We start from the raw sequence: 13,810 nt of genomic DNA on the forward strand, positions 1-13,810 counted from the left end.
TCATCAAGTGTGTAATTTGTAATGGCAGAGGTGTGGATTGGTTGGCGCATGTTTTAGCACTTAAACTCCTGTGCAGGAGTTAATCCTCCTATCAGCTCAAGTAAAAGTAATAAATGTTACCGTGAGAATGAAAATCTTTATCTCTTTTGCCGTCTTAGCCTCAACATCTTTCCCACTTTATCTGTTGCTGTATGGGTGATCTTGGATGGCTGCCCGACACAGTGTTTCCTCCATCAACAAACCACGAGATGATAGAATTTGTCATGGAGGAAATTGTCACAGGGATTCGCCCTCCTCTAGCTGACTTGCAAGGCCTTATTTAAATCATACATGAGGTCGTCTTTATGTTTAGTAAGCTGTATGGTGAAATTGATTTTCGACGGGGACTTAAAAAAGTCTGATGTAACTGGAACAAAGCAATTGCATTTGAAAAGGACTGTATGTGGGACTGATGGTGGGAGATGAGTCATCCCAAATCTCACATGCGAACCATCTCTCTTTCTGTCAGTGAGTGGTAGAAACTTAAATGCTGTGTGAGTAAGTGTGGATGTCCAGGTTGCATGCCAGACTGCCATATGGATCCTCCTCCACCTCATGTGGAGATATATTGTTAAAATTTGATTTCCATAAACAAATTGCTCCAGACTAAACAGTCATTCACTGCTCCAACTGCTCCATGTGGAGAGTTATGGAATTTTAACCAGACTGTGATAACTATTAAATGCTTCGTCCTTGAAACAACCTTCCAGTCAAAATACCTTAAACTATCAATGGTGGGAGTCACCGCGGTTGGAGATCTTTTCCCTCTACCTCTATATGCCCCCTCCATGTCCTCTCCAAGTCCACAATAACAAAACATAAAAGTGCAGGCAATAGGACCCTGCAGAGATTGCTCAATGTGCGCATTGTTTTTTGCCTCTGACACGGAAACTGGAGGATTGTTTTTCTCTTGAGCGTGTTTAGGGAAACCAGTAAAAAAAGCAAAGAAGCCAGTGTGAACTCCAAGAAGACAGAGAGAAACGGTATCTTGAAAACTGACTCACAAGCTGTGCGATTTATCAGCATATTAGCACAACTATTTTCACCTCAAGAATCATAGCAGCACTGCAGGCTTTGCCTCGACTGAACTGAAATATGAGGAGAGTTTCTACCAGGTGGACCCAAAGGGTTTCAGACAGTGCAGTGAGTTTCATAAATGTTGTTTCACATTCAGATAGATTCAGTGAATATTCTCTTGCGGTCTCTCTCGTCCTAAGCAGTGGTGAAAAATAAAACTATTAGGTATTTGTATGAATATTCAAATTTTGTACTGCCTTGTACTTCTATTCCACTAAATTTCAGAGGGAAATTTGATACTTCTTCCTCTGACCATATAACATGTTCACAGACACCCTGGAAATTTTGATGACTGCAGTAAACAGTCCTTTTTATCTTAACCGCGACACTGATAACATAACTGTTAAACACTAACTTGTCACCAAGTTAGTTAATCATTAGAAATGAATCTGCAACTCAGTTTGATACCTGATTAATTGCTCAAGGTTCCAGCTTCTCAGATGTGATGATTTGGTCTTAAATTACAGCAAACTGAATCATTTGGTGCTCTGGGTAATTGTGACAGGACTTTCTCACTATATTCTGATGTTTCACAAACCAAACAATTGATAGACTGATGAAGGAAACAATCGGGAGATGAATCCATGATAAAATAATTAAAAATTAGCTTCACCTTAACCAACTGCAACAGTAAATTTCTGCTTGCACATTAATGTACCAGGAGGCTATTAATGATGTAATGATGTAATTTACAACATTACAACACTCACAGGGGGCATTTTCCAGCATTAAATACTTCAACTTTAATATTTTAAGTGCATCTCCTGACAATACTGAGACACTTTTAATTGGACAATAACATTTTCTTGCAGGAATTTTACTTGTAATGGATCTAATGTAATCTTATTGTGATTATATATAACCCTGACCCATCTCAGGGCCTAATAATAATAGTAATCAAATACTCCTTGAAATGTATTTTATGGAAATTATTTTAGTTTTGTTGTTTTTTTCGATAAAAAAACTGTGGAAATATGTAAACATACTGGCATTTAAAGGGTTAAAATCCCCAAAATATAATTAATATTTGATATGTATATTTCAGGCTGAACTAGTTTTAAAAGATTTAACCATTTAAAGTGGAAAAAAATATGAATATATAATATTTTTACAGCAGTTTTTGGGAAGGGGGCAGTTTTTTGCCCTTAGGATAAAATGCGTTATTTTTTTTAAGGATCTTTTAAGGATTAAGTAAAGGATCTGAATACTTGCTCCACCATTTATATAAGAGTGGATGCCTCCGGTCAAGTGAGTTCACTTCTGAGACCTGCAACCTACATTCAATGAACAGTCATATCTGGCAACAAATCATGGTAAACAAACCTCCAGGTTAACAACCTGTAGAAAATAACTGCATGAGGTGCTGAAGGCATGATAGCTTATACATGTACTTTATATGGGAAGCCCATCCATATTTTCTCCAGCCATTTATTTGCACTATTAGCATGATATGGATGAAACTTGTGGATAAACATTTCACAAACCACTCTAATGATCTTATGAAAGAGGTCAAAGGTTCTTCTGATGCAAGCATGGCTGAGAAAAACACATTCACAAAACTACACTGCAGAGGATACTGCTATTCTACCAGCAGTTTAATAACATTACTAAATGTCATGGCATGACAGAAAAGATATAATCACTTTGTTTATGGCAGAACAGTCCTTGGGGGCACCACAGCTTCATGTGACACGTGTCACATGTAACTCATTTACCTGTGAAAGGACCAATCAACTCTGAGACTGGAGTTTGAACTCAAATATATAAGGAATCCTTTAGAAGGACAGTCAGTCTGCAGGCAAGTAGGATTACTGCTGTGACTCATGAGAATGGGTAAGCGAATTTCAGGAACATTATCATGATGTGGCTGCTATCATACCATATTATCATGTTAAACTTTAAAAAAGATGCAGATGCATGTTTGTTTTACCAGCAGGAACAGTTTCTTTATATTGTTTTCACCTGATACAAATCCATAAACTTACACATTTCCTCTACATTATATGTTGAAGCTGAAGAGATCTCTCATGTTATCATCTCTTACATTTTAGGAGCCATGCCACTGCGTCGTGTGTGTGGAATATTTGTATTCCTCAGTGTATGTCTGATTTCCTTCACGCCACCTTGTGATGGAGGAAACATTCTGGTGTTTCCAATAGACGGCAGCCACTGGATCAATATGAAAGTCCTGCTGGACGAGCTTCACGCCAGGGGACACAGCATCACTGTGATTCGTCCCTCCACCAGCTGGTACATCCCTGAAAAGTCTCCTGTCTACACATCCATTACTTTGGATATGAATGACGTTTTGGAGGACTTTTTTGAGGATTACCTGCAGGAGCACATGACGGTATGTCAGTTTGGATAACGCATTGGGCCTCATGTGGGTCATGCAGTCATGCATCACGATAATCACTTTTTCACCACTTTCTTTGTAATCATTCTTTTCAGGCGCAGAGAGAGGGGGCCTCAGCACTTACTTTCTTCAAACTCAACATGTCCTTCCTTTCTATGATTTCTCGTGCCCATTCATTGTGGACTGATATGCTAGCTTCTATGTTTGATAATGAAAAGATTATGAAAAGCTTAAAGGATTCCCAATATGATCTTGTTCTCACAGATCCAGCCATAGCACCAGGGGTTGTATTAGCTAAGTATCTCAAACTGCCTGTGGTGCTCAATGTTCGCTGGATCACCAGCGGAGAAGGCCACTTTGCCATCGCCCCCTCACCACTCTCTTACATCCCAGCACCAGGATCAGGCTTAACGGACAAAATGAGTTTCATCCAAAGGGTCAAGAACATGTTGTTCTACAGCATTATAATGTTCCAGCAGAAAGTCCTGGTGGGGCCAAACTATGATGCCATCTGTGACAAATATATCGAGGGTGGATGCGAGATCATCTCGCTCCTCCAGGAAGCAGACATTTGGCTGTTCAGGTCAGATTTCGTGTTTGAATTCCCTCGGCCTACAATGCCAAATATCATCTACATAGGAGGGTTCCAGTGCAAGCCAGCCCAACCTCTGCCAGCAGACCTGGAGGACTTTGTTCAGAGTGCTGGGGAGCATGGAGTGATCATCATGACTCTGGGAACTTTGATTAACGCTTTGCCCAAAGAGACTACAGATGAAATCGCCGCCGTCTTTGCCAAGATGCCTCAGAAGGTAACACATGCTCAACAAATGGTGGACTGCACTTTTATTGTTTCAGGGTTCTTTTCTGTCATGTAAACCATCTTTGAATATCTTGGAAAGTGCTTCCTAAATAAAATGTGTTATAATTATTGTTATTATTATTTACAGTCATGTGTTAGGTGGAGACAGGCTGCATCAATCATTAGATTCTAAATATATCTTCTGGTGTACAAATATACAATAACTTCATTATGACTCTTACTTCTATCTCGTGATCAGGTGATATGGAGGCACATAGGGGAGCGTCCCTCTACTTTGGGCAACAACACCCTGATAGTGGACTGGATGCCACAGAAGGACCTCCTGGGCCACCCACAGATCAAAGCCTTTATAGCTCATGGTGGAACCAATGGAGTCCAAGAGGCCATTTACCACGGGGTCCCTGTGCTTGGCATACCGTTGTTCTTTGACCAGTACGACAACCTTCTCCGTCTGCAGGCGAAAGGAGCTGCCAAGATCCTTCAGCTAAGTGAAATTAACGGCCACAGTTTTGAGCAAGGTCTCAAGGAAGTTCTCCATCAAGACAGCTACAGACAGAACATACAAAGACTGTCGCGTCTGCACAGAGATCAGCCCATGACACCCATGGATCAAGCCATCTTCTGGGTGGAATATGTGATACGCCATAAAGGGGCTCCTCACCTGCGTACAGAGGCCTATAAGATGCCCTGGTACTCATACTACTGCTTAGATGTCCTACTATTCCTCCTGACTGTAGTGATTGCTTTCCTGCTCTCTATTTTGGCCATTTTCAGGTTCCTCTGCTGTAGAAATAGAAGAAAGACCAAAACCAAACAACACTGAGGTCAAATTTGTTTAGAAATATGCTAGAATGAAATCTCTAAAGCACTGTTTTAAGAAATACAGTATGTCTGAAATTTGGATTTCTGTATTATTTATGAAGTAAAATACATCAGTCAATTGTTTTAGCCATATTAAATACAGTAAAAGTAACAAAGTCCCTCCGTTTAGTCGACATGATTTTGTAATTTCACATCCACTGTAATAATAAAATATGAAGCCCCTGGCTCACTGCCAAGACACTGATCCATTTCCAATGGAACAAAACCATGAACACTTTATCTTCAAGATTTTTGCGTCAAACCAACTCAGATGTCACAAAACTAAAGAAAGTCCAGATGTTCTGAATTCGGTAATTCTATTTGCCCCCATTTCTTTGACTGAAAGCAAACATCAGTCCATTTTTATTTAAGAAGAATTGCTTTTGTTTGCTATCATTCCTGCAATAGTGGATATTCACCGATGTCTTGGCCTCACATGCCCCCATTCCAGCACAAGCCCTTGTCCAGATCCGAACACTCTACACTGGACATCACGCCTGACATTTTTTGGTAAGCCTATGAGGGAAAATATCCGCTGGACCAGAGGACAAATCATACTGTACTTCATTATGTATGTATGTTTGATAATGATAAGAAACTAGAAAGCCCTTACAGAGAAACAGATGTAGTTGGAATACATGCAATAACCTGTTAGTGTATGTTTTAGGAAAAACAATGCAGTGTTTTCTTTGATATGCCCATGTTATATGAGCCTGTGAGAAACAATTAATGTCAAAAGTTAAAGTTGATCTCAGTATCAAGATCACATGTATTGCTACCAAGATGCCACAGGCAATCCGTTTTTATGGAAACCTTGGAGATCGATTATGTCCTGCTTGTTATTCTCTGTGTTTATATCAGTCCCTATAAATTACATCATCTTCTAAACTAAAACCAATGCCAGTCAGAAGACAATCCTCAGAAATGACTATGGAAAATCCTATAATTTCAGAAAATGGGCCATATTAAAACCTAAACAGTCCAGAAAGAGATGCCTTGAAACAATCAGCGGCTGGAAAGGAGGGCTCTCTTTGATAAAACATAAGCTCATATGGTTTGGATTTATAAGATGAGTGAGGTTGTCTCGGTAAATCCAACTACAAGCTAAATTTCACTTATCATTCGGCGATGCACTGCTTGAGACTCTTCAGCTTACCGATGAGGAAAGCAAATCTGTAAACATATTCCAGGGTACGAAGGCAGTGAGGTGATTCATGAGGCCTGGATCCAAGTCCAGCCTGAAAAAAAAGACAGATGAAGAAAGAAACAGCGGCATGTGCACACAATCACCTATGCTTCTAATGACATGTGATCCAAAGGAATGAATCTGAAATGTGAACTATTGTGAATCAGCCAAATTTGTTGTTTTGTGGTAGAGTTTCAGCTTGTATTTGGGGATACAGCGATGAACTGTGTTCACAGACAATGGTTTTTGGAAGTGTTCCTGAGCCCATGCACTGATGTCCACTACAGAATCGTGTCTGTTTTTAATACAGTGTCGTCTGAGGGCCTAAAGACTATAGCCTTGCATGCATTTTAATGACATTATATGATGTAGACAATGAAATCCCCCAAATTCTATGTAATCTTATGTTGAGAAATGTTATTCTTGAATTGTTGTACTATTTGCCAGCGCAGTCTGTCTCAGTGTGGTGGACCCATCTCCATCTCTTTTTATACCCAGCCATAACCCTAACCTGTTGCCAGTTAACCTAATTAACTGTGAGATGATCCACCAGCTGTTTTCTTTTAGTATTTCACAGCTTTTCCAGTCTTTTGTTGACCCTGGCCCAACTTTTTGAAATGTGTTGCTGACATCAAATTCTAAATGAGGATCTAATTATCAAAAACAATGAAGTTTCAACATTTGATATGTTGTCTTTGTGCCATTTTCAATTAAATTTGGGCTCTCAATGTTTTCCAAATCATCACATTCTGTTTCTTTTTACACAGCCACATTTGGAAATGGGGTTAAAGTAAAACATTTATTTTGCTACCGTTAGCCTAACTTGGTAAACTCATTCTAATAATCACATAACAGCAGATCTGACTTTCACCAGCTTTTTTGGAAACGGACATAGAGTTGCACATAAATAACCCATAGTGGTTAGTCAGTGTTATATTTTTTTCTGCTCTCATCAAACACTACCTTGAAGAGGTGTCAACCTGCTCCTGTGAGATGATGCATTATATTTTCATGATTTCATACAAATATGCTGTATATACATTTGTAACAATCCAATGCACTGTAACCCAAAGCTAATTCAATACAGTTTGACTGACCTCAGTTTGACTTTTGATTCATCTTTTGACTGGAAATGGGTCATTTGTCTCATCTTTGTCTCTTTAAGTGCATCGTTTTTCACAATATTTCACCACATTTTCTAAAAAGTACTTAAGTCCACATTAAAGTGGGCTGCCCGTGTATTTCATAACACCATTGTGTGTTATGCTCACTGTAGTTCTATGAGGTTTTAAGATGTGTTGTGCATGGTGGAGATGCATATGAGTCAAGGTAGGGATGTCACTGGGGACCTATCAAACAGAGGTGCAGTGCACAAAACATATAAAAATGACAACTGTTTGGAGCATATATAGGCAGATAGAGAGTGGAAAGGTGGATTTAGATGCAGGAGTAGTTTTAAGAGCTTCTTTGGACATTTTCATTCTTTTCTTTCCACTGTAACTTCACTGTAAAATCAATTGTAACCGACATGAATTCAAGCTGACCCCAGCTTCCATTCTCTGCCAGTGAGGAAATGATGAACTTTTAACAGCCACCTCTCGACCCTAAAGATTGCTTGATACTCATCGGATTTTGGTGCGGCGTATTTCCATAATGGTAAATTTGAGGTGGCCAGAGAGCTAACCCACGGTTACAATTAAAACTGAATGAAGGAATAAAGTGGAAGAATTGATGCAATTGTTTCTTGTGTGTAAATCACATTTTAATGATGTGGTGGAAGAAGCCAAACCGATAAATCAGTCTGTCCTATTTAAACAAACACGAATCTAATTTGAATTGGTCCAACAACATACTCAAGTAGACATTAATAGGATTACTTCGTCTGTATGTTGACATGCAGTTGCTGGATGCCTTTAGTGTATTGTGGACACATTCCAGGTTTCCCCTTTCAAGCCAGATACAGCACTTCAAAACTTGAAATCACATGCCTCTGTTACGTAGCAAAAATGTGTCCTGGCAGATGAACTACATTGTCTTTATCATCTCAGAATAAGTGACTCTCAAGGGCAAGGACAAAGCTTAAAGTCAACATTTACTGCAATCCTGTTTCCTTTGAGTAAATCCATGTAAGTCTGAGTTGCTGTTCGCTGCACAACTTTTATGTGTAGTACTCCACATTAGTTTTGCCCCGAGGGATGCCTGGACAAGTCCAGACATGGGGTGAGACACCCTAACATCTGCTGTAGGAACAGCCAACATGCATACATAAAACAGGTGCTGTGCATGTGTCTGCCTCATCACCGGTATCAGCAACTGTGACAATGAGAACTGTGCACGGCCGTCCTTCCTTCGTGTCCTTTCAACTCCAGCTCTTTTCCTGTCCTCCTCTCTCCCTGCCTCCCTCTCTGACTTTGCGGCCCCTGTTTCCTTGGAAAATCCTTCCTGTGATTATTGTTGGTATAGGATGATGTCACTGTGCATGTTCTGTGTTAGAGACCAGTCAAGGCTGGGCTGTGAATGCAGGGAGAGCAGATCCCTTCACATGGCTGAGGTTTGAGCGTGGGTGTACGTTTAGCAAATTCTATGCGATAAAGACAAAATATGGAGACTGTCAAATAATGAACGGATGACAAAAAACCCCCCAACACATTCTCATATATAAACAAATGAATAGGTGGATGAGTCCTGATTGTCCGACCCATCCATTCCCCTTCCTCCAAATGGGGACTTTCTTGCTCCTTATACCTCATCGCCTGACTTCCTCCTTTTTCTCCTGTCATAATAAAGATGGCCACAAGAAATCCCTGCCTAACAGTAAATGTAATAAGGTAACATGATAGTTTTTCTGATGAGGACGGGCTTCCAAAAAACAATGTAATGAAAGTTAATGAAAGGTCTGATCTTATTTTATTTGTTTATTTAGAGGAATCATCTTTACAGCTCTGTTTATTTACTAGCTGCTATTCTCGTGGATATTCTAATTGCAGCGGATGTTTGATCTAGCTAGACCACCTTCATTTGCCTGGATTCTGGGCTGCATCAAACCTGTGTAAAACAGACCAAACTGACACATTTATTTATTGACCTCGCTCTAATGAGCTGTACTGAAAATCGTTTTGGACTAGAACATTAAGAGGCCTCATTATTTGACTTGGCAGCCTCTGTTACTCCAAATCAAAAGATCACTTAGAAGGAAAAGGAAAAAACAAAGATGTTCGTAAATTAGCTAATACCACGCAAACAGACTTTAGTGCCGAAGTTTGGCAAAATCAAGTCAGTGTTTTTGTCTCACGGCTTAAGTTTGTGCATGGGTGTACAGTAAATGGGAATTCTACAAAGCCATATTGCTCCATACATCTTCTCTTCAAGCAACAAGCATGCGCTTGCACTTCCATGCACCGCTTTCTCATCACTCAACACCACACATGCACACACACATATACACAAATTCGGCCTCTTTGGCTTCTGCTCCCTCAGGGCATCTGCAAGGCGTGACATCATTCCCTCCACAGACACACAGATTACATTAATTGCTCTCTCTGTGGAGAAACTACTGGCCAGAAGCGCAAATGGATCCACTGAATGTGCACAGCAAATCCTGTTCTGCTTTCATTGGCCGTTCACACGTGTTGTTGTCTGTTGAGCCTTGAAAATCACAGTCATGCTTCAGCGATGTGAAATTCTTCCAGACGGACCACATGATCCGTTCCCCAGCATCTGTTGGTCGTATGGCTAAAACCATGGTGGCACCTGCAGTGTTTGTGACATTTCTCTAACTCTGCATGTGCCTTCATCGTTCTTCTTGACAGTGTTGTTGTCTTTAAAAAAGAAGACAGGTTCAAACATAAGTGTAAATCGTGCGCTATATATGGACATTAAATGTCTGTGGGCACAGGCCATGCAATAATAATAATTTTCGTTCTCTCTAAGACTGTCTAAGTTTACATTGTGTAATTTTGGCACACTGACATTAATAGTATGTCAGATTATCTTCTAGCGGTTCCTGCTTCCTTTTTATCTACAGCTTCATGGTGAAATCTTGAGGCATACTTACACTGATATGCACTCTGTTTAATACATTTATAGGCGTCAGCATCACTGATGCTACAGAATTTGACTTTGATGAGAATATTAATATATATGTGCCTGAATATGATGATTAAAATCTTTTTCAGAATCCTGCTGTTTCTAGTTTGTTATGAAGGAGCTAAGTGTGAACAAAAAGTCATCAGCTATCAGTCAGTAGTGAAGGACTACTCAATAATTACTCAGTATGATTTATCACTTTATGTGGGGGTGCAAAAAATATCTAAATTATAATCCTTACTATAAATAAATCCTTCCTTCAGTGCAATAAATTCACTGGAAATGTCTTCCTCTGTTGTCTCTCCTCTCACTATTCTTGCATTTTTGTTTACAGAAACGACTTACTTGCTATGCATTATGATGCAGCAACCCTAATTGATTAAAAAAAAACTACAAAAAGAGAATATACTGTCAATAACACTCGCAAACCGCACAGCTTTCTTTATACGAAACCCTCTATAACACACAACAACTGAGCACGTCGTCTGAGATCAGTGGAAGTGGCACATTTGGAGTGATTTGGAGGTGCTTCGCCATCACAGTTCATCGATCATGAAGTGAATCCTGGATGGCACGTAGCTCTTGTCTCTGCTGATCCTACCCTCAGCCTCCATAAATTTAAGATTCATCGCTGTGGTCATCTGGTTTTAATCTAGAGTTGGAGGACAGACAACAGAGCTGTCTGGCACTGAGCCTGGAGGAGGAGAGCGGGCTAAGCCTCTGGGTCAAACCCTGGAGGGGATCCAGTCCAGTTTCAGCATAGTAACGTTTGTCTAAACTGTGTATTCACTGGGCAAAGTAGTCGTAGTAGTAAAAGAACTACTAGGCCCTAAATACATGTGTCACAGTAGGTCACAAAGAATAATGATAATATTTGTAAATTGATCACACACTGTTCTAGAAAAGATATTTTTAGACACATCACATACATTACAAGACAATAAAGCGATAACACAGAAACGAGGTTACACATTAAAAAAAGAACAGAAACGCTATTGAAAAAGCACCTTAGCGATCAATTGACACCATCATATAACTCAGATTTATAATTTCTGTTTAAAGCATGGGAGTGTAGAAAAAGTTTTGCTTGTGACATAGACATATGCACATATTAGGAAAATGTCAACAAATGGGTGAAAAGCAACAAAAGGAGAAGTATCAAATATTCAGCTTTTACTAATGAGCACAACAAGAGTAGATGCCAGAACATCACAGCAATGACCATTGTTTTTTTTTTTTTCCCTTTCAAAACCTTTATTCTCCAAGGGTCTTTAATGATGAAAATTGCCTTTTAAAATACAATAAAAGCAGAAAATCATTGTCTCTAAGTCTTAATCTTTCACATGTGCCAAGCACGATGTAATATTCAAAACAAAGTGTTAAAAAAATTGGGTCTTTATTGGGTGGTTAAATGTTGTAATTACGTGAAACTACAAAACATTGCAGTGGAAAACACTCTGTGCCATGTGGAGAGGCCAATATTGGTTTCATTTTCCAACAAATATGGGCTAAATTATGATGAAAAGTTAATGTTCGATTATAAGGACATATTCCCACAGACTGACATGATTATTCTAACCAAGTTACTCACTGACATTCACAGACCATTTCAGTGCTGATTTCCATTCTTTTTATGTTTACTTCTTGTACCCTAACTTCATTATTGCATAAATCCAAAGAGGACTGTGAGTTCATATTTGGCCAACTGTAGTTACTGGAACATGATGACAGGATCTAAATCATATCCATGATTCTGGATCGAATGTGTCTTTGTGAGATTCATCCAATAGTTTTATTTTTTCAATTGCTCATGACAGAGAGAAACAATGGGGCCATTCTGCAACCCCACAGTGTACTCACAGGAGGGGCACTGGTTTCAACACTTGCGCTCCTGAAGGGTAACCACAGAGGGAGAAGGACGAAACTAATGTTTAGCTAATGTTTATCTTTTGTTTTATAAAGATATTTAATTATTGCCTCACACATTTCACTAGAGGATGTAAATGTAAAGAGTGAAGGTCAAATGCCTCCCATTCCGCTTTAGACATGACAGCTGCAGTCGAGACGCTAAAGCTTGTCCAGTTTGACACCTGGTCTTAAGGTGACCTGACAACCAGGTGTTCTCTGGACTCATTAAATAAATGAATGACAGCTCTGAGTGGTGTCATTGTTATGAACATTCATAGAGGAACTCACCTGCTCGACATCGCGGCATCATTGAAGTTTCCTCATGGAGTTTTACATGAACAACGGAGAAGGGCAAAGGGGGATTCGGTTGTTATGTCTTGGGCTATTTCTTGGCTCTGAGCGGCTGCCAGGCAACCAGTGGCGACTCCAGGAAGTTGCTGTACCTGGCCAGGATATCTGTTTTCCCATTTCCAGTTTTTGAGCTAAGCGAAGCTAAGTGGCTGTGGTTACTCTGATTCTGCCACTGCTGGGACACTGCTGCACAATCACTATGACTGCAAACACTAATAATAAAAACAACAGCAAAAGCATTAGTAGAACAAATTATATAAACAATATAATGAAATATATAACAAATACAAAACATTTGGAGATTTCATGGACAATTCCAATATGCATGCTGAGGAGGACATTGGATGAATTATGACTCAGTTAAGGTTCATTCACTCAAATAATAAACCTGCCAAGACAAAATGTACAGATTTAAGCAGTTAATAATGTTAGTGTTGATTATGATGCTACCTTGATCTGCAATCTTCTTTTCATAAAGAGGAGAAAATAAATTCCTGATTTTTGCCGGAGGACACTGTGGTGGATTTGATTAAAGGCTTAACGGTGTGCGATTATCTGATCGTGTTGGGTCATGCCCATGATCTCATGATATAATGATCTGAAGTTTGTTCCAAAAGAAATTAGGCTCAGTCAGTATCCCTTCACAGCTTCCAAACTATTGGATGTGTGTGCCCGGTGTAACTCAAGCAGTTATGTCATCGTTAAAGCTAATTATCCATATAATTTCAAGACAGTGATCCAGGGGTGCAGCTTCATCACACATCTGTGTGAGCTTCTATAGCCCTGTGCTGCATGAACACTCCTAGGAAGCTTAACATACTATTATGACCTCTTTTCGTCACCTTGTTATTAGCGCTCGGTGACTTTAGGCTTGCAGGCCTTGTGCAAACTTCAACTACCTTCTGCTGCTGCCCTGGACGAGCTGCCATGGATCATTTTAATGATGTTGCAAAAGAGCTACGCTATACAAAGAGAACTACTTCATACTTTCTAGCTCAGGGTCTCATGTTTGCTTTCTTCTGAGAGGGAAAATATGATATGCTGCAGGAAAATATGAGTCAAGTAGATGCACGCTTGTGTAATATTACTGATACATGTGCTGCAGCGAAAATAGTGCCTTGTATAA

The 13,810-nt window shown here is 39.7% G+C and overlaps 1 protein-coding gene across 4 annotated transcripts; it reads left to right on the forward strand.

Annotated features, from left to right (window-relative positions):
• Window positions 1-902: 902 nt before the first annotated feature.
• ugt5d1 (UDP glucuronosyltransferase 5 family, polypeptide D1) lies at window positions 903-7,474 on the forward strand. 4 transcript variants are annotated; one of them, XM_076751184.1, is made up of 4 exons: window positions 903-1,022; window positions 3,168-3,466; window positions 3,568-4,281; window positions 4,531-7,474. In XM_076751184.1, exons 2-4 carry the CDS (start codon window positions 3,173-3,175, stop codon window positions 5,113-5,115), a joined length of 1,593 nt encoding a protein of 530 aa, XP_076607299.1. In that variant the 5' UTR covers window positions 903-1,022; window positions 3,168-3,172; the 3' UTR covers window positions 5,116-7,474. The 4 variants fall into 4 exon arrangements, with proteins under 4 accessions (XP_076607299.1, XP_076607298.1, XP_076607300.1 ...); XM_076751183.1 differs by lacking the exon at window positions 903-1,022 and adding an exon at window positions 1,034-1,182; XM_076751185.1 differs by lacking the exon at window positions 903-1,022 and adding an exon at window positions 1,034-1,182 and having other exon boundaries at window positions 3,276-3,466.
• Window positions 7,475-13,810: the final 6,336 nt, after the last annotated feature.

The sequence above is a fragment of the Chaetodon auriga genome, chromosome 15 (assembly GCF_051107435.1).
Source record: "Chaetodon auriga isolate fChaAug3 chromosome 15, fChaAug3.hap1, whole genome shotgun sequence".
NCBI lineage: Eukaryota > Metazoa > Chordata > Actinopteri > Chaetodontiformes > Chaetodontidae > Chaetodon > Chaetodon auriga.